Consider the following 19,865-nt stretch of genomic DNA (forward strand, 5'->3'; position numbering starts at 1 on the left):
AATAATAATAATAATCTGACCGACCGGCAGCATCTGTTGGTTTTAATAATGTTGAGGTCTCTCAAGAAAATAAGACAAAAACAAATGATAAAAGAAAGAAAGAAAAAAAATACAAGGCTGAAATGTCTCAAGACCTCTGCTTCCCATCGGGCTCTGCGTTCAAGTTTCAGAAATCCACCGCCGTCTCCTGGCATTCGGGACTCTTCTAGGGGCCCTTCACATTACCAGGTCTAGCAGCAGCGAGGTTGGCGAAGTAGGCACACTGGGAGGGGTCACACTGGCCAGGGGGGCCGGGGGGTCCTGGGGGGCCAGGGTGTCCAGCTGGTCCTGTCTCCCCTTGAGGACCGGGACCCCCGGGCAGCCCATCTTTAGCATAGCCAGGTTCCCCGGGTTGACCTGGCCCAAGGAGCAAAAGAGACAGAAGGTGGTTCAAGTTCGTTCTGCAGCAAATGAGCCCTGATCTCGCTACTTCCATTCAGTATGAACTGAAGACTCAACAACCTCAGAACACCCCATGGTCTGGGCGCCCTGCCTGGAGAGATCAGAATGGTCCACACGGACACCAGGTAGCAGGAAATGTGGACACCTTGCTTTGCAGGACAAGGGTTGCCTTAACGGTTTGGATTAGGACAGTACTCAGGGTGCCAGAGGAGAGAAATAAGCAAGGGGAGAGGGAGGCCAGGTAGGGAACGCATCCTCTGTTACAAGGAAAAGAGAAACCGGACCGTCTGTGTCTGGTTCTAGGAGATGCATCTGAGTTGGGACACCAAGTCCTCACCATTAACCATCAGCCGCAATTCAAGTACCCTTGGAGATACCTCGTCACATTCCGTTAGCCAATATCTAAATGGTGCCATTTATTCTGTAGTTTCTAGGCTTTATCTATATGTTAAATTTGAACCACATACATGGACTCCATTAAACTACTCTGCAAATCAGAGTCAAAGACAATGTAAGTAGGAAGTAAGTAACTGACAGCCCAAAATTTAGATACAGAAAATACTACCTAAGACAAACTTTCTCTTTTTGTTGGTTAAATCTTTTTTTTTCTTTAACTTTTAATTTTATATTGGAGTACAGTTGATTAATAATGTTGTGTTAGTTTCAGGTATAGAGCAAAGTGATTCAGTTATACATATACGTGTATCATTTTTCAAATTCTTTTCCCATTTAGGTTGTTTACTTAAAACAAACTTCTATGCCTCCATTTTATTAAGCATCATAATATCATAGGTAATCAATCTCCCTTTTTGCTTTGGCAACTGGGAAGCTCAGTGCTAAGTGTCGTAGTTAACCTTAACAGTGATATTCTTCCTTAAGTCTTAGTAATCACCTTGTTAGAAAATCTGAGTCCCTCCATAAAATAAACAAAAAGTAAACTTTTCCCTTTAAATGATCTTTGGACATTGCAAGAATTCTGTTCATGCTTTAGTAGCAGTTATTTAATTTATTGTATTCCTGCCTCGACTGAGTTTTGAGCCAGCGGTGTTGTTCATTCCTTCAGGTGGGAACCACTGAAATCTAGTCATCATCTCAGCCTCACGATGGTACAATTATCTCCCCCATCACAATGTTTTCTGTTCGGCCTTGTAATCTTTATTTGGAATTGCCTTATTTTTAAAGTATTCTTAATATTTTAAGCTATTGAAAAGTAGGCAAGCTATCACAAATATGTATAATGTATGTCTAGTTATCTTCTCTCATGAGAATAACAATACATTTCCACCATAGGAACTTTGGAAAATCAAGCAGATATAAGCACTAAAAATAAAATGACCTGCAGGCCTAATATTCAGAAATGACCACGGGGAATCATATAAAGTAAAATTAAATAAAAATAGAAGCCTCAATGAGGTGGAGTTTGATAACAATTCAGTCTGAGTTCTTCCACACCTCATCTTGGAATGCGATACTGCTGTGTTCTAGAGTTAGTCCCATACAGCCATTAGGTAGGGTGGCCAGCTTGTTCAGGTTTTAAAACTCAAAGGGCCATGTCCCAGGAACCCCATAGCCCCAGAAAGGCCAGGACGGCTGGCCACCCTGCCACGTGGCCAGCATTCTCCAAAATGTGTTCTGAGAATAGTAACAGGGTATTAAATTACATAGTGAAAGAAAAAGCATTCTACATTCAAGTGAGTTTGGAAAATGTTGGTTTAACTGAAATAAACATTATTTTTTTATGCAAGGTCCCTTAGCACTGCACCAAAGAAGTTAATTTGTACTAGGAATGTCTGAAAGAGAAGCACGGCTCCCAGCACTGTCCTGACTTATTTAAGGCCAAATCAGTTTTCTTCAGGACCATTTCACAGGACTTTTAATTCACGGGATACACCTCAAGAACTCATGGGATATACTACAGTTTGCATAGTGAGCCAAGAAGCTGACGTTTTAGAAAGATGTAATAAAACAAATCTGGGTTCCGCCTCGTCAGTAGTTAAGCCAGCCCTTTCTCCCAGCTGCTCCCAAGGCCCCTGGCGATGCAGGATGGAGGGCTGCCCCATGCGGCTCACTCCCTGCTGGAGGGCCCTCCCCCACCTGAGAGCCCAGCGCCGGCTCCTACCTGGGATCCCGGCGGGTCCCACCTCGCCTCGGAGGCCAACTCCAGGTTCACCTGGGTCACCTTTGGCTCCTCGCTCACCTGGTGAGAGAAACATGCATCTTTGATGGTAGAGACCCAGGATGGTGGCAGAGAGAGGGAGCCCCGCCATGCGGGGGGCAGGGCTAGCACTGCTGGTGTGCTTTCCATGGCTTGCACGCCCCTCACACTCGGACCCCTAGCTCCCGTTCACACACTCACATGCACACTCAAGCACACACTCGCACCCCTAGCTCCTGTTCACACACTCACACGCACACACCCGCACTCAAACACACACTAGGACCCCTAGCTCTCGTTCACACACTCACACCCACACTCAAGCACACACTTGCATTCAGAAAGACGCCCATGTGAACACCAAAATAATTGGACACTCCCTCCAAACATTTGCTCAAATACACATATATACACGTAAACATTCACTCAAGTGCGTAACTACCCAATTACACATACACATATGTACATTCACACATATATTAGCAAAAATATGCATACACTGATAAACACATCAAACACAGGCACCCAAATGCTCACACCCACACTCTCTTGTATACACATATTTCCATACACATCCACTCACATATGCCTACTCTTCACCATGTTCTAAAAGCATTTTACTTGAACCTTTATCAAGGAGGAGCTGGGTGACAAACAAACCTGCATGTACATAAGACACAGCTCTACTCTCAAGAAGCTTGAATTCTAATAAGACAGATGAAGCAGGGCACAAAGAACATTCTAATGTGAAGCAGAATCAGATAAGTCCTAATAATCATAGGAATTTAAAATCCTAATAGATGTTCAGAAGAAAGAGGGTCCATTCCCCCAGGAGGATATTTGACATTATATTTGGGTTAATACTATACAAACTTGATTAAACTGTCTCTCTCAACTTGTTTTTCATCATTCCTTTTTTTTTTTTTTCTATGTTGCTTCCAGAATATTTCCTGTATGCAACATATGATATTTTCTTTTGTAATCCAAATTGAAATTTTGCTAGTTCATGGAGATTTTAGGCCACTCTTATTTATTGTTATGATTACTACATTTGGTCAGTCTTTTGTCATAGTCTGATGTTTTCTATGCTTTATGTTTTCTTGTTGACATTGATTTCATGTATTTTGTTTTACGAACCAAAAGAAGTAGGACTTGGACACAAACTTAACAAAAAGTTCAGTAGGAGAAACATTACAAGGAATAAATCGATGAATAAAGAATTAAGAGGGAATTCCCTGGTGGTCCAGTGGTTAGGACTCTGAGCTTTCACTGCCTAGGGCGTGGGTTCAATCCCTGGTCGGGGAACTAAGATCCCGCAAACCTTGCAGCAACCAAAAAAAAAAAAGAATTAAGGAATGGAAGATTGAAAGAGGAAGATGTTAGGGGCATGCATTCCCCCCGCCTCAGTCACCAAGTGGCAGCTGAGATCACAGCACCGCTTCTTCCCCACCCCATGCTTACTCCTTGCCAGAGAGAAAGGGTGAATGATCAGGTTGGTGAGTTTGGGCTCACGTCCTTTCCTGCCCTTTCACATCTGTCTGCCTGCAAAGAGAGTGCCTTCCGACCCGCTTCCACAGTGCGCTGTGTTAAGTGGGGCAGGCGCTGCCCCTTGAAGGAGAGACTCCCTGTTGCTGGGAGCAGCTGTGTCCGGGTAAGGCACCTCTCTGAGAGCAGGAGGGTTGGCAGCCATGCCCAGCTTTAGCGCAAACCACTTTATTCACATGTAAAGCTGGTGTTTAATGCCCATTTGCCTGGAGACTAAATGTCTTATTCCTCACTGACTTCCCAACTCGAAAGGGGAAAAAGAAGGCATTTTGTGCTACTCCCTGGAACTTGCGCAGTGGAGACAGAGAGAGAAAAGACAGTAGGAGGAAACAGACTCAATCCTCCTGGCAGAAGCATCATTTTGCAAAAATGTCAAGTATGAAAACCTCTTCTGCATATGAAGAAATTACATGATGCCACAATGCAGGGTGTTGGCAGGCTGCAGGAGAGAAGAACAGGCTGAATCATGCATATTCAGTGGCACGCATGCCACGCACCCTGGTTCCTTCTCAGCCCTCGTGTCGTGTACAAAGCACATCTTCCTGGGTCCTCACTCACCTTTGGGACCTATGGGCCCAGAGGGTCCCTCCAGACCCCCCTGCCCTGGCCGTCCTGGCTCCCCCATGGGGCCTTCCCGACCTGGAAGCCCATCTTTTCCAGGGGGCCCTGGGGGCCCGGGTCTGCCTTGAGAGGCCTTGGTGTGCGCTGAGGGCATCTGGGCCAGGAGGTAGGCGAGTTTGGCTGTGGAGTAGGAAAAACAGAGAGACACTTCATGAAGGAGGGATAAAGGACCAAAGACAGGATGGCAGCTCACTGCCAAGCTCAGCCCTGGGGAGACAGTAACAGCTGCAAAACAAGAGCAAGAGAAACTACATCAAGAGCACACTGCACGGCACCTGTACATACAGCCACGGCACCTGTACATACAGCCACGGCCTCTGGAGCCAGGCAGCCTGGGCTGGGGTCCCAAGGCAGCCACTGCCGGCTGCGTGGCCCTGGGCGAGCTACTTGACCTCTCTTAGCCTTCGTTGCCTTTTCTGCAAAATGGATGCAATGAAATAACCGCTACCCCACTGGGCTGGTGTGAGGATGGCGCAGATGAGACAAGGCGTTGAAACTGCTCCTGGAACAAGCTAAGTGCTGCGTGGACATCGCTGCTGTGATCGAGGTGCCACTGACAGCAGTAATAGCAGCAGCAGCAGTTGTTGTTGTTGTAATTGTCAGTTTGGGGAAACTGAGGCCGGTGGGGGTGGGTGGGATTTAAGTGGCTTACACAGAGCAGCTTAGGGACTCCTCCTCTCTAAGCGTTGAATTCCTCATCTATAAATGAAGGGCTGGGTATGACATCACTAATGATCCTTAGGCGTCTGAAACGTGAAGATTACAGAATTGATTCAAAACCCCCAGAGGTCCAACTGCCGGCCGCCACGCCCTTCCTCTGCACTGGGCATACAGAGCCCACCCGAGGGCCACCAAGGGCTTCTGCTTTGTTGGCCATACGGTCCAGACAATCAGGCCAAGCCCTTCATCTTGCAGGGCGTGTGACCCAGCCCAGAGAGGCATGCTGACACCCTCCCGGTACCTTGGTGGCAGAACCAAGGCAGAGTCGGGGGGCTTCTGACAGCCCGCTGGGCTGGCTTCCCACGGCAGCCCCTCCCCGGCGTCTCACACACGGGTGTGGGAGGGTTGTGCTCTAGCGCTGAGAGCTGGCCTCGCGCTTCACTTCTCTGAGCCTTGATTCTCTCATCTTGAAAGTGGAGCTGATGTTTCCTCCTCAAAAGAGTATTTGGAAGAAAGGACTCAGCCCAGCAGACGCTCCAGTTAAACTAGTTCAAAACAGGGCTTGTCTCTGCCCAAGGGCTGGAAACTCCTCACAGGCGGAGGCCCTTCTTGTCACCGATTAATCCAACCCTCGGAAGGCAGAACGTGGGGATCGCCACGCGGGAGCCCTCAGGACCCACCCCGCCGGGTGGGAGTCACCATGCCAGCCTTTGGTTTCCTTTCCACCGACCCCAGCTCTGTGCTGTCCACTCCGGGGCATCGTCTTTGGTTCTCCTGCGTAGGGAGACAGACCATGCTCACCTGGACACCCCAAGAGGGCAGGGAAGAGGGTCATCTTGTTCAGTGCTGCGTCCCCTACCCCACTTAGAGTCTGGCATGTGCCAGGTGCAGAGTAACTGTCTGAGACACCACCCCATGAATAAACACGTCCTTCCCGTTTGTCCATCCGTGCCTGGGAATAGCAGTGGGTTTCCGATCTTCCTTACTACAGAGTTGTCTGTGACTTTCTTCCCCTAACAGTTTCCCACACAGAGGGCAGTGGGGATGGTCACTGGTCGAGAGAAAGTGACGGTTAAGAGCCTGGATTCTGCAGCTCGGTTGCCTGCATGCAAACCCTGGTCAGACACTTACCAGCTCTTGGGCCTCGGTTAAGTTCCTTAGCATCTCTGATCCTAACAATCATACACGCCTCACAGGCTCACCGAGGCTTCTACAAGTTAACATGCGTGAGTGCTGAGGACTCCACCCGACATAGGGCCGGCCTTGCATGCTGGTGTTATTACTATTACCTTCCCATCTCTCTCCCTTCCTGAGCACCTGCTGTGTATGGGGCTCAGGCAAGACTGGGATTTCACAGTAAATCCAGTGCAGTAGGATTAAGAGGATTCTAGTTCCTTGAAGGCACTGTGTGTTCAGGCCCCCCTCAGGGTCTCTGCACATGCTGTTCCAAAGGCCTGGGATCTTGTCCCTGCTTTCAGCTCACATGGCCCCTCCTCCGGGAAGCCCTTCCTCACCTATCCGCCCCCTGAGCTATCCTAGGTACTTTCATCCGTCCTCTTCAACACCCCCTGTGCCAAATTATACCACAGGAATTTCTCACTGTACTGAAGCCGCCTTGTCTGTTTATGTCTCTGTCTCTTCCCCGGGCTGTGAGTTCTAAGAGGCCCATTGCAGGCCTGTCGAAGCTGCTTCCTCATTAGATAAACAACTGAGTGCACAGAAGAAATGATCATGAGAAGCTTGTTCTGTAGATGGTGAGCTTCCTAGAGGTAATCAAGCAGCGGCAATTCAAGCTTCCCTGAAGAGAAGCTTGGAGCAGGATCTGTGCCAGATGAGGCTGGCTGGAGCCTGCAAGGTGCGCCTCGACCCTGATTGCTACTGGAGCCGCTCTTAAGCTGCCTTTTCCAACCAGGCTGCAGAAGTCCTGAAGGACTGCTTCCTGGGGCTCTTAAAAGCACCCAGGACCCAACCTACAGGGCTGTGATAAAGCCCAGCTACTCACTTTCCAGCTGCTTCCTGGGGCTCTTAAAAGCACCCAGGACATGACCTACAGGGCTGTGATAAAGCCCAGCTACTCACTTTCCAGCTGCTTCTCCACTTCCTCTCGGATGAGCCGCCGCAGGATGTCCATGGATGGAGACTCCCCCTAGGAGGGAGGGAAGGCGGAGTTGTTCATCTTCCCAGGAACCCTCGCCTCCTGAGACCTCCGATGGCTCGGGAAGCCACGACGGTCACAGCTCCCTACACCACAGCTCCCTAGTTCAATCCCTTTTACACCCAGAACCACCTCCCCGCTCCCCGCCATGCAGGCGGCGTTATCCCGTCATGTACGGTGACCTGGACCCCTTTCTCTCTGAGGCCCCCGCTCCCCCTCCTTCCTGCACAAACCCCTTCCCCAGCTCTGGTCCCGGGAGGTCTGCTCTGAATCTCTCCCTGCCAAAGCGCCATCTTCCTGCAGGACCCGCTCACAGGCTGCCTCCTGCGTGAAATCGTGTTTGATTTTCTCCCACTGGTCACTTGGCTGCTCTGGTCCCCAGGGTCTGGCTTGCCCTGCTCTGGTCACAGAAACTGATGGGTCAGGGGTCAGAGAAGGCAGGCGCCACCTCCAGGCGCCCATGGCGACGTGCGATTCTTAGACGGATCCACGAGCAGACCTGCTGCCACACCGGGCTCCCCCCTCGTCATCAGAGCCCTTCAGGGCGGTGTCCACCCCCAAGGCTGGGGGCCGTACTGTGCTCATCTCTGCAGCCCCAGCGTCTGGCACAGCGTGAGATGGGTTCCGTGTCCTTATTCTCGTTTGCCTTTCTGGCCAATAATCTTTTAGGTTAGTCCCAGAATGTCCACCGCTACCCACAGCAGCAGGAGAACTTGGCAAAGACTCAGAGGAGGGGTGGCGGGCTTCTGGAAGCCCACTGAGTCCGCCAGCACCCACACTTGGCCGAGGGACAGGATCTGGCTGCCTGGCCTCTTTCACGGTGGTGGAAGCTCAGGCTGGCCACAGGCGCCCTGGCAGGGACAGTGACACAGAAGCTCAGAGCAGGCGGGGGCACTGAAGACCATGTAAGCCTGTGCTCTGAGGAACCGGAGGGTCCCCCGAGGGCAACGCGGGCTGCAGAGGTGGGGTGGGGAGGTCACGGGGACCTGGCAACCAGCCCCCACTGACACGTTCACCAAGCTCTGCCTTTATCTCTCTACAGCCAGTGTGTGCCGATGCTACAAGTCTGTGAAAAATAAGAGGTCTGCCACGAGAATACAATACGTTCAAAGAAAGAAAACTGCTCTAAACAAGCCTTTCCTTTTACATTTGGGAAAAGCTAGACCCAAAGGGAAGAACGAGTACCCCAGACAGGCAGACAGGAGAGAGGCAGACCCGGGCACCGGATGGACAGCCAGCTGTCCCCGCGGGAAGCTCTGGTCACTGAGATCTGGCTGCATCTTCTCAGTGGCCTGCGGCACCAGGTCCTGGGGCAGAAGAGCGCGACAGCCCGAGGAGTGGAGCCTTGGGGATGTAGGACACTGAGAGAGAGGGACGCTACGCTGGAGCCCTTCGTAAGCCATGCACGTTATCTCCTTTAACCATCACAGTGGACCGTCGGGAGGGAGGTTCTCCTCACCCCTTTCAGCAGATGCGGAAGGGCAGGCTCAGGGAGGAGAAGTAACCTGCCCCGGGTCACGCAGGTTACTGGGATCTGTAACCTGGTCCCTCTGAAGCCCACACACCTCGCGGGCTTCCCCTTCAGTCCCAAGGAGCCCCAAGTTTGAGGCATCACCAATATCCTTACCCTCAGTCCTGGAAATCCTGGCTGGCCCGGGGGCCCCGGCGGCCCGGCCGGCCCGTTCTCCCCAGGTAGTCCCTGGGGGCCCATTAGGCCTGTGTGACCTTTGTGGCCTGGGATCCCAGGGTCTCCAGGCTGGCCCTTCCCACCGGGAGGTCCTTTGTCACCTTTGATGCCGGGATCTCCCTAGGGGAGGAAAGAAGCGCTTCAGTGAGCAAAGGCCTAGGAGGTGCCCCCAGGCCAGACAAGACGTGCGGCTGCAGAAGGGACTCTCCCGGCCCTTTGCCTCCTCAGCGTGGAAAGGAGACCTCGGCCCTGGCAGGCCCATGACTCAAGTCTGATGGCACAGACCAGGACACGAGGGCCCAGAGAGACAAAGCTACCTGCCCACATCACACTGGTGGTCTGCAGAGGACAAGACACGAGCTCTGATTTCCAAATCCCAATCCCGTGCTCCGTCCCCGTAGCGCAGCTCCACCTGCCTGGCTAGAGAAGGCCAGCCGCTGAGCCCGACTGCCGGAGCTGCTGGCCCACTTCAGGCCCAGTTTTGTTCTCCGTCAGCTGGAGGGATGGTGGCACTCGTCAGCCAGAGGTGTCTCACCCACAGGGAATCTGCCCCCTCCTCTCAGCCCTAGGGGGCCCGCAGAGGATGACACTGCCTGGGACCCCTTTCTCCCCATCGCTGGCCCAAGGACTGAAGTCCTCGATCAATGATCTGGGAGCCATGGCAACCACGGGACGGTCCAGTCCTCTGCCCTATCTGCTACTGGGTGTCTGACGAGCCAGCCTCAGTGGTCGGAGAGTCTGAAAATACGGCGGCCACGCTAACAGCCTCAGGGTGTAAAAACTCCACCGCTTGGAGGCAGCAGAGGGGGGGAAACAGCAGGATAAAGACGAGCCACAGATGGTAACCGGACATGGGACATGGCTATGGGTGTGACCTAGAGCCACGGAAAAGGAAGACGGTGCAGTTATGAGACCATCTGCCGCATACACGCACGAAAAATGAAAAACAAAAAGAGCAAAACAGTGGGAAAAGTCTGATATGTTGCAGGGGATCTAGTAATACGCATGTTGACACGCACACCCAGTGGTTCTGCGCGCACGGACTAGGGCAAGATACAGAGGACGTGTACAGCGACCGACCTGGGGAGGGGACGGGGACCAGAGGGCCTGGTGGAAGGGCACCGAGTCTTCACTGCAGCCACTTTTCTGCAATTTGTATTGTTTAAATACATGTCTGTATTGCTTTTTCAACAGTAACAGAAAGAGCAGTGAATTAAAAAAGGCATTTAGCCAGATTTGAGGGGGTCACCTAAATTTCTCAAAGGTGATGCATTTCATGGGGACATTGCCATCGTGGGTAATCTCAAATTTAGGGGTCTAGGAGAGTCCTGGTGCTTCGTGCACCTCAATGCCAAGGCCTGTGGTACGGCATTTCCTATTCTTTAAATGTTTCAACATCCCTTTGCCGTGAGAGGACTTGTCCCATATTTCAAATGTTCTCTGGAGTCCAAGGCACGGGGAACCTGACCGCTATCTGGCAACGTTCCACGAAACAGGGGAAGGCAACTTAACCGGGGAAGGCAACTCGCCATTACTGACTCGGTGTTGGAGAAGATTCTATGTACTGATTCGGTATTCCAGAAGATTCATACTTGCCGTCTGAATTCCCCGGCTCCCAACCAAAACTCCAGCCACGCCCCGCACACAGCAGCTCCCGGGGGACAGCTGGCCAGCTGCTGGGTGGCAAGACCCTCAGTGCCTTCCCACCTACAGCCCCTCCCCTGGCTCCACGCTCAGGAACCAGCAGCCATGGGAGTGAAAGTCACTGGGAAGGGAGGAGGGAGAGAGATCTGGGGGGGATGAGAATCCCTGACACTCTCTGCTTCCATTTTGCTCTGGCCTGCAGGCAAAGCCAGCTCCTAACCCATCCAACGTGCAAGGAAAGCAGAGAGAAATTCTTTGCAGGACCACAGAAAACAAACGGAGGGTCGGAGTGGGGTAACGGTGCCGTCCGTGTCGGGCAACAGTGGGACGGAGTGACGGCTGACCAAGTGCAGGACTCTGGGCAGACGAGATGTCTAATTTCCCTGGAGGGAACAGCAGCTGTCAGCGGTGAGAGAACGCCCCCTCCCCTCACCGGCGTTTTTTCCAAAAAAAAAAAAAAAAAAAAAAAGTGATTTTTTTTTTTTTCCCCTGTTGTTTTTTGGAGGAATGCAATGTAAAGAAAGGCTTTCTGAGCGCAGCGCCAAGGCGATTTATTATGGGAAAATCTGTTCCCTTGTCACCTCCAGGAACAAATCTGGCTCCTGGCAAATTGGCACTTTGGGCTCCAAGCGTGTCACACACAGGCATTCGCACACGGAGAGGAGAGACGGAAATCTGTCAAAGTCTGGGCATGCTTGCCTTTGAATTCGTAATTGCGGTGACTTTACTCCTTAAAATAACAACCAAAAAACCATGACAAAAGCCAACATCACTGACTACAACCTCGGGGAAAAGCCTCCCGCTGGGGGCTCACAAATTTCCGGGGGGAACAGAGAGCAGAGAAGCCACCACAGGAGCCGCTCCCCAGGCCAGGCTGCTTCCCAAAGCCTTGGACACAGTTCCCCTGCCCCACTTACCCTTTCTCCTCTGGGTCCCGGCTCTCCCGGCTTCCCAGGGGCCCCCTGCAAGGAAACCAAAGGAGGGTGGTCACTCAACCAGGGCCATCCCATCTGCGCGGGCATCTCTCTCTCTGCCCTTCTCGGTTCTTCTCGGATCCTGTGTGCTGAGGGCAAGGTGTCCTGGAGAAGGCAGGTCCTCCAAGAGTCCTGCTCCGGCCCTGGTCACGCCCTCCCGCTGTCTACACGCCAGTCACCCTGGCCTGGTGGCTCCTGAAACGTGCCTTCCCACGCCTTCTCCTGCTCATCCTGAGGTCTGGAAGTGACCAGGGCCGCAGCATCTCTGTTGACAGAGCCAGGGGAGGACAGAGCCGAGGCTTGAACTAGAAACTGACATGATCTCACGTTTGTTCTACGAAGGTCACTCTGGCTGGTGAGTGGGGAAGGAGTGGGGCGGGGGGGCAGGCTGGACACAAGGAAGCCAGTTAGGAGGTCACTGCAAACGTCCAGGTGAGAGATGATGACGGTCTGGGTTAGGGTCCAGCGTGAGAGATGGAGAGAGACGGACCGAGCTGGGAGGTATCGTGGAGTCAGAATGGACAGGACTTGTTGATGGAGTGGGTGCGGAGAGCTACAGACAAGTGAGAGACATAACACGATGGCACCCCTGGACCGGCTTCCTAACTGGTGGGCCCTATGCAAAGTGAAAACGTGGACCCTCATTCAGAAAGCATTAGGATTTCCGGACAGCAACAGCGGAACACAGAAGCGAGTGTGGGAGCCCTGCTAGGCCCAGCGCCCCGTGACACAGCACGTGTGGCCCGCCCGTGAAGTGAGCCTGTGTCTCCCACAGGAAAGGTCACCAAGAGAGGGGTGCACGGTACTTGCCTCCTTGCCTGGGACTCCCTTCTCTCCCGGCTCACCCTACGACACAGAACAAAATATCAGTGAGCTCTGCCGCATCGGCACGTTGCAGATAACACGACTGTCTTGAAAACACACATTTTCACCCGAGTCACGCTCCAGCAGGGACAGCGATCAATGGGCCAGCCGGGGATATGCCCCAACAGGGTTCTATGCTCACCTGCGGCCCACTGGGACCCAGGAAGCCAGGGAGCCCTGGGCTGCCGTCTTCTCCTCTGGTTCCCTTCTGGCCCTGCAGAGGGAAAGCAGGGCATTAATTTTTCAAGGTCAAGTGCCAACTCAAGAAGATTCAGAAAGATTCAGAAACCTCCTAACCCCTCTGTACTCTGAAGGCCTGGCACGTGAACAAAACAGAAGACGACCCCTTTCCTGTAACGGAGGGGCTGGGTTAGGGAGAGACAGGGGATACCGTGAATACCCCATGGGGTGCAGGAGAATCTCCTGTAAACAGTCAATGGCTCTCCCATTCAAAGCGACAGAAACAAAATGGGACAAACATTAAACAAAACACCTTGCTGTGTATGGGGCCCCTCCAAGTAACCTCCTGAAGAGGCAGTGTCCCTCTTCCCCATCGGCCAGCAAGTCTTATGGTCTGGCAGGCTCACTTTTGGGGAAAGGTGTTTGGGAATTTTAGTTTTAACCTTTCTGGGCAGCCACCATATGTGGGTCAGCTCTTCTGGGGTCAGCTCTGCACTGGGGATGGATCAGCCTCAGGACCCAATCCTGTCCTGTCTGTGACGTCTCAGCAGAGGTGACAAGACTCCCACGATGGTTCCTAAGGAACGTCACTACGTGTGCTGAGGAGTCAGATGCCTTAACACGGCTGTCCCTGGTCCAACAGGAAGATGGGGTTCTATCAGGACCACCAGATGCTCTGTTTGCCTGGGAATGATGGGTTTCCCAGGATGCAGGATTTTCAGTGCTACAACCAGGAAGGTTCCTGGGAAATCAAGGCTGACTGGTCACCCTCATTTCCACAGTGACAACAGTCAGCTGGCCAGACTGTTCTGCCCATTACCCCACGTACCTGTTGCTTGAACAACACACCATAAAGGTGGCCTTCTCAACAGGGTTGCCAATTTTACCAAATAAATATACGGTGAGGCTGGGCTGGGAGGAGACTAGCGGACAGGCTTTCACTTATCCACCCCTAGACCCCATCAAGGACCAATCTTCCCCCCCATGTCTCCCCATCTACCAGACCTGAGCCCCAAATCCTGAACCTGCTACCCAGTGACCAGGACTCTGCTGATTACTCATGCCACCCTCTTTCTACTACCTACCCACTGTTAGCTCTTGCTATCACCTCCTCACCAGCAGGAGGACCCTCTTCAGCCGAACCTGTGTTACACGCGTCCCCACGATGCACCCTTACCCTGTCTGAGATGGTAAGGGTCAGTCAGCCTGACCTTGTCCTTCCATCATCTAAAAACATCAATCAACTACCATGCAACCTTACTACACATTTGTTTTTTAGTCTTCAATAGTTTTGTCCTGTTGGATGTCTATGGTTGTAGACAACAGAGAGCCAAGTGCATAATCATGTATATTTTAAACTTTGAGAGACGTCCTTCACGGCTCCTCTTGCCTCCAGCCTATTCCTGCCATCCAAACACCACATTTTCCCACTGAGGCTTCTGGAAACAGAGACCAGACAGTCTGTGATGTACACCACACACCCTTTCAAAGCCTGCTCTGATTCCATCACAGCAGTGGGACAGTACTCACGGGCTTGCCTGGAGTGCCGTGGTCTCCTGGAGATCCAGGCGATCCGTTCTTACCCTGGCGGAAGAAACAGAAGAGAGGATTCTGCCAGGATGCTCTGCCAGGACCTCACAGAGCAGGACAGTGGAACAGAGAGACTGCTGGATGTGGAGGGCCTGCTTTCACACATAGAGCTGTTACTCAGAGCAGCGTGGCTCCAAAGCCATTACTTAGAGGATGTTTCTCGGCTTGTAAAAGGAGCTTGGGATATTTAACTCGTAATAAATAATAAGTAATTAAATGAGTTCGTGCGCGTGAAAAATCCTGGGCTGGTGATTGATGCCCAGAGCCCAGGCACAGTAAAGAATCATGACCACATCGTTCACTTATCCATTCATCCTCCCCACTCAGATGCTGACTTAAGGAACAAACAAAAGCGCTCACATCACCGCGGGCTGTTCTCAGCTTGGGATGCACATCCCTACCCTTATCCCATCCTCCTCCTCCATGATGGTCACCACTGGGTTGAACAGATAAAGATATCGAGACACAGAAAAGTGGCTGGTGCAGAATCACACGGCTGCTGGGTGGAAGGTCCACTCACTCCAGATTCCAGGACAGACTCACATCCATAACACTCTCTAACTTGATGGGTATTTTGTGCCCATTTGTAATTTGAATAAATACATTTAACCAGTAAGATCCTTGGTAGCATAAAAATCAGAAAGTTCGAGAATGCTCCTAAGCTACAGACAAATTCCTAGTAAGCCCAAAACCCACAGGTCAGCTTCAGCCGAGCTGGTCACGCCCCCGCCCTCACTTTCCTCCCGCTCAGGACCTTCCCTGCCGGACGGCTGTGTCTTTCGCTGGTTCTCTTCCCTGCCTTGTCTGTGTCCATGCCCAGCATCTGGCACGTGTCACCCACACACAGGAGGCGGGCGCTCTGCTAGATGAATGAACCAAGAACGTCACAGGAGACCACGCTGCACTGATCCCTGAACCACCAGGCACCAACGTCCTATAATCTGTGAAGCACACGTTTACAGATGAGCTGGCTTCCTGGAAACAGGTGACAGTAAAAAGTCGCTAACACTGCCGGGCGCTTCCTACGTGCCAGGCTCCACACGCATTAACTCACTCACTGCTCACGACAGAGCAGACATCGCCATTTTACACATGGGGAAACTGAGGCACAGAAATGCTGAACAACCTCCCTGAGATAGAAAGGAAGGGGCTGAGGTTTGAACCCTGGCGGCACCGCCCCCACCCCATGTTCATTAAAGGTATGGCTTGCTGGGGATCATAAACAGTGACCATAAACAGGGCTTCCTCCTTGTGCCTAAAACGTGCACGTGTGATCGTGGGTGATTCACGTGCCTCATCTCACCAGACCCTGCAGGAATCGTGCAGCGTGCACGGATGCCTTTACATCACAGATGAGGAAACCGAGGGTCGGAGAAAGCACACGACCTGCCTGGGATCGCAGGGCTAGGGAGTGCTGAAATCGGAGAGGCCAGTCGGTGTCTGTGACTGCGCGTGATGTCCGTCCAGGCACAATGGCGCTGCCCTGCACCTCCCCGCACCCACCCAGCAGCCCATCTGCGTCGCGCTAAAAATATGTGCTCTGGCTCATCCCGATGGCAATTATATCTCTCCTCCTCCTCCCTCTGGTCCTCTGTTCGCCTAGAGAATAAGGGCCAAGACACATTAACACGGTGCCAACACAGGCGGCCGTGCACAGAGGGAGGGGCGGCTCTGGGCAGGCAACTGTCACCTGTCAGTGCGCTAGCGGCTGACTGGGGCTGAGACCTGCTCCCTCCTGGGCCACAGGCCTCCTCACGTCCCATCTGTCCTCATGAAGCCCCTTTGGTGTCTGTGCCACTCAGAAATGGAGGCCACAGCTTTCCCTCCCCAACGGCTCTGAGCTCCAAACTCCTGCCCACTCCTTGCCACCAGGTGACCTTCCTGCTGAGGGACTCCAGCACACACGGGCCAGGCGGCCTCAAGCTGCGGCTCTTGGACCAGACTGCTGAGTCCAAATGCTGGCTGTGTCGCTCACTTGCCGTGTGGCCTTGGGAAGGCGCTCGACCTCCCTGCGCCTCCTTCTCTCCTCTGTGGGCAGGACGTCAGAGTGCCGGGCCCAGGGTTTGGGGAGCTCAGGCAGTGAATTATGGCCATGGACTGGACTCCGCCCACACTTCCTGGAGGCCCTCCACACGCACTCAGGGCACTCAGGGTCTGGTTCAAGGCCGTGTGAACTGGCTGAGGTGGCCAGGAACCTTCTCTTCGCTCAGGAAAGCATGTCGGCTTCAGGTGAGTGAGAGTGACTGTCAGGGAAATAACCTGGAACCTGGTCGTACGTGTCCAAGAACACACGCATTTGGGAAACTTCAGCAGCTGACTGCTGGTTACGGATGCCTTGGGAGGTTCCTCAGGATTGAGGGGAGCAAGTTAGAAAACCACAAACCTGCCTTTGGGGGCCTCAGGCCTTCAGGGCCAAGCCCGCCTCCTGCAGGCTATGCCTGAGGCTGTTCGCGGCCTCACCTGGGCTGCGACCGGCCTCCTGTCCTGCCGCACTCACTGTTCCCAAACGCCGCTCCCCTCCCCCTCCCATCTGCATTCATCGGGGTTTACTCTGCGCCCTCTCGGAGGGAGGCCAGAGCCAAGAGCCAGACGCCCCCTCCAGAAACAGGGCCGCGCAAGGCCCGGTGATGGTCACCTCCCGGGCGCACCCTGAGTGCTGGACACGGTCCTGTCGCTTCACTGGATTAACTCGCCGGTGCTCACAACTTCCCCCACTTTACAGATGAGGAAACTGAGGCCTGGAGAGGTGAAGAAACACCCAGTGCACGTGACAAGCAGGAGGACAGCCAGAAACCGAGCCCAGGGGGCTTCACTCCAGCCAGAGCCCAGATGTGGACGCCGCTCCCTGGTGGCTTCTCCACCCTTCTGTTGTCAGCGCTCCCGCCCAGGTGCCCACTCACAGTTCTTCCCTAACTGCTCCATTTGAATTTAACGCCACCGCCATACCATGTATCTACTTCTGTTCCATATGCATATCTGTGCTTGACACTAAAAAGTAGGAGCTTTCGGCACCCCAAGAACCAACATTTGTCCCCTTGGGGCAAAAGCACCCACACTGGGGACGCACGCCCCAGAGGGCCTGGGCTTTGGGGTTTTTGTCACGGCCGAGGGGCCCAGCTGGGGGCCGGTCTCCTGTGTGTGCCTACGGGGATGGCATGATGCCCCCAGGGAGTCCCCGGGTTGCCCTCACTCAGCGGGAGAATGGATACAGGGCACCGGCCATCTCCTTGCTCTGCGCTGATCCCACTGCCTGCTCGCTGAATGAACAAACACCACTTCCTAGGAAGAGGAGAGGGCATGTCAGACAGTGAGCTGCTGCTGGAGAGTAGAAAGTATGAAGCCAAGCGGGTGGGCACTCCTGAGCAGGGATGCTACCCTGAGGCGACGGACAAGTGGCCAGGCCCCCAGTGCACTCGGCTTCCATCACTATGCAGACCACAGGCGGGTCACCTGCCCAGAGGACCGGAGGCCCAGGACAGCACAGGGCCACCGGGCAGCACAGGCCCTGCGCCCTGATCAGAAGGCTGTCCGCGCCCTTCCTCTGGCCACTGGGGATCACAGACCGCGGGCACGGAGGGCACCCTGAACCCTCACAGGCCGCCGACTCAGGATGGGAGGCTGGATTTGAGTCATTATGGCCCCATCAGGGAAGAGTGGGGCTCCCCCTGGCGAGTCAAACACATGTGACCTGCCCCCCACGTTCCTTCCGTAGGAGCCTGAAGACAAAGCTCACGGCCACGAGAGGTGGAGAACATCGGATATGATGTCAGAAAGTCCTGGGTTTAAATCCCCCCCCGGAAGCTCTTGCCAGCTGCGTAACCTAGACCCAGGAAGCCCATATATCTGCCTTACAGGTTTACTCACTCATTCATTGATTCCATTACTCATTCAAAATATACGCACATGCACACAAGCTACGCAAAATAAGCAAGTTGCAAAGATGAAGTGTGTAACAAGCGTGCATTCTGTCTATACGCTAGTAGGTGTATTGAAAATATTTTCAAAGATACACAAGATGCTATTAACAGTGGCTCCCTCTGGAGTGTGGGATGAGGGGATAAAGAGGGAATTTTCTCTTTACTTTGTAACATTCCATCCTGTATGAGTCCTCGCACCATTATCATGGGTCACATTTATGCTCATATATACAGGCATATATTATACACTACAGCAGCCCCTATGATAAGGGCCCTGGGTTAAATGGGATTAGGCAGGTGCTTCCTTTGGCACAGAATCAGGAATGTAAGTATCTATCTTCCACATCCTTCTCCCATATTCGCTCAGGCTGCTCTTGGATAAGAGAAAAGATTCACTTAAGTACATGTAAGGGCAGAGATAATACTCAAAATATTTATTAACCACATGGCGTGTTATGAGTTAAATTGTGTCCTCCCACCGCCAATCCATATGTTGAAGTCCTAATCCTCAGTGTGTCAGAACCTGAACGTATTTGGAAATAGGGTCCTTGCATACGTAATTAATTAAGATGAGGTCATACTGGAGTAGGATGGGCCCCTTATCCAATATGACTGGTATCTTTACAAAAAGGGGACATTTGGACCAGAGACACGTCCTCAGGGAGAATACCATGTGAAGATGAGGGCAGAGGCTGGGGTGATGCTTCTACGAGCCAGGGATGCCAGAGATTGCTTGCAAACCACCAGAGGCTAAGAGAGGACGATTCTCCCTTACAGCCCTCAGAAGGAACCAATTCTGCTGGCACTTTGATCTTGGACTCCTAGCTTACAGAACAGTGAGACAATAAATATCTTGTATTTCTAGCCTCCATACCTGAGAGACAATAAATTTCCGTTGTTTAAGCCACTGCGCTTGTGGTTCTTTGCAATGACAGCTCTAGTGAACTCACACAGAGCATGCCCTGAATGCCAGAATGCCCTAAAGCTAGAGCATGATTGGAGGGGAAGTCCTACAGCGCTCCTGCCATGCCGAGTGGCACCTTTTAAGTTTCTGGGTTGTGGGTAGGCGGTCCCAGAAAAGAGTCTGGAGAGTGTGCCCTAGGCCACTCGGGGGGCTTAGGGCAGTGGCTATTTACCAACTGCTAAGACATTCTGTCATTTTTTTAACAACACATAGGGCTGTACCAGGATGAACCAACCAAATATTACCATGGTAGCAGGTCCTGCCAAAGCATGGAGCAGGTTAGTCTCAAAGCAGAACTCACCGGTAAGCCCCTCAGTCCTCGGGGACCTTGTGGCCCTGTGGGTCCAATGTCACCCTGGAACAGAGAGAGATCACATTATCCAGAGTCGCTGCATGAAGACGGCAGAGACACAGTTTCAAATGTGGACCAAACTTCACCCAGTTACCCAAGAGGACCAACAAATGGTA

General features: G+C 52.7%; 1 protein-coding gene across 1 annotated transcript in view; it reads right to left on the minus strand.

Moving 5' to 3' along the window:
- Nucleotides 1-205: 205 nt before the first annotated feature.
- COL22A1 (collagen type XXII alpha 1 chain) overlaps nucleotides 206-19,865 on the minus strand; it is a 247,984-nt gene continuing 228,324 nt past the window's right edge. Inside the window, exons 54-63 of the mRNA XM_061171582.1 lie at nucleotides 19,699-19,752; nucleotides 14,457-14,510; nucleotides 12,889-12,960; nucleotides 12,693-12,728; nucleotides 11,826-11,870; nucleotides 9,205-9,384; nucleotides 7,502-7,568; nucleotides 4,700-4,882; nucleotides 2,561-2,638; nucleotides 206-396 (exon numbers count right to left, since the gene is read on the minus strand). Coding sequence (XP_061027565.1) covers nucleotides 206-396; nucleotides 2,561-2,638; nucleotides 4,700-4,882; nucleotides 7,502-7,568; nucleotides 9,205-9,384; nucleotides 11,826-11,870; nucleotides 12,693-12,728; nucleotides 12,889-12,960; nucleotides 14,457-14,510; nucleotides 19,699-19,752 — 960 coding nt within the window. The remainder of the gene's footprint in view (nucleotides 397-2,560; nucleotides 2,639-4,699; nucleotides 4,883-7,501; nucleotides 7,569-9,204; nucleotides 9,385-11,825; nucleotides 11,871-12,692; nucleotides 12,729-12,888; nucleotides 12,961-14,456; nucleotides 14,511-19,698; nucleotides 19,753-19,865) is intronic.

The sequence above is a fragment of the Eubalaena glacialis genome, chromosome 17 (assembly GCF_028564815.1).
Source record: "Eubalaena glacialis isolate mEubGla1 chromosome 17, mEubGla1.1.hap2.+ XY, whole genome shotgun sequence".
In the NCBI taxonomy this organism is placed as follows: Eukaryota; Metazoa; Chordata; class Mammalia; order Artiodactyla; family Balaenidae; genus Eubalaena; species Eubalaena glacialis.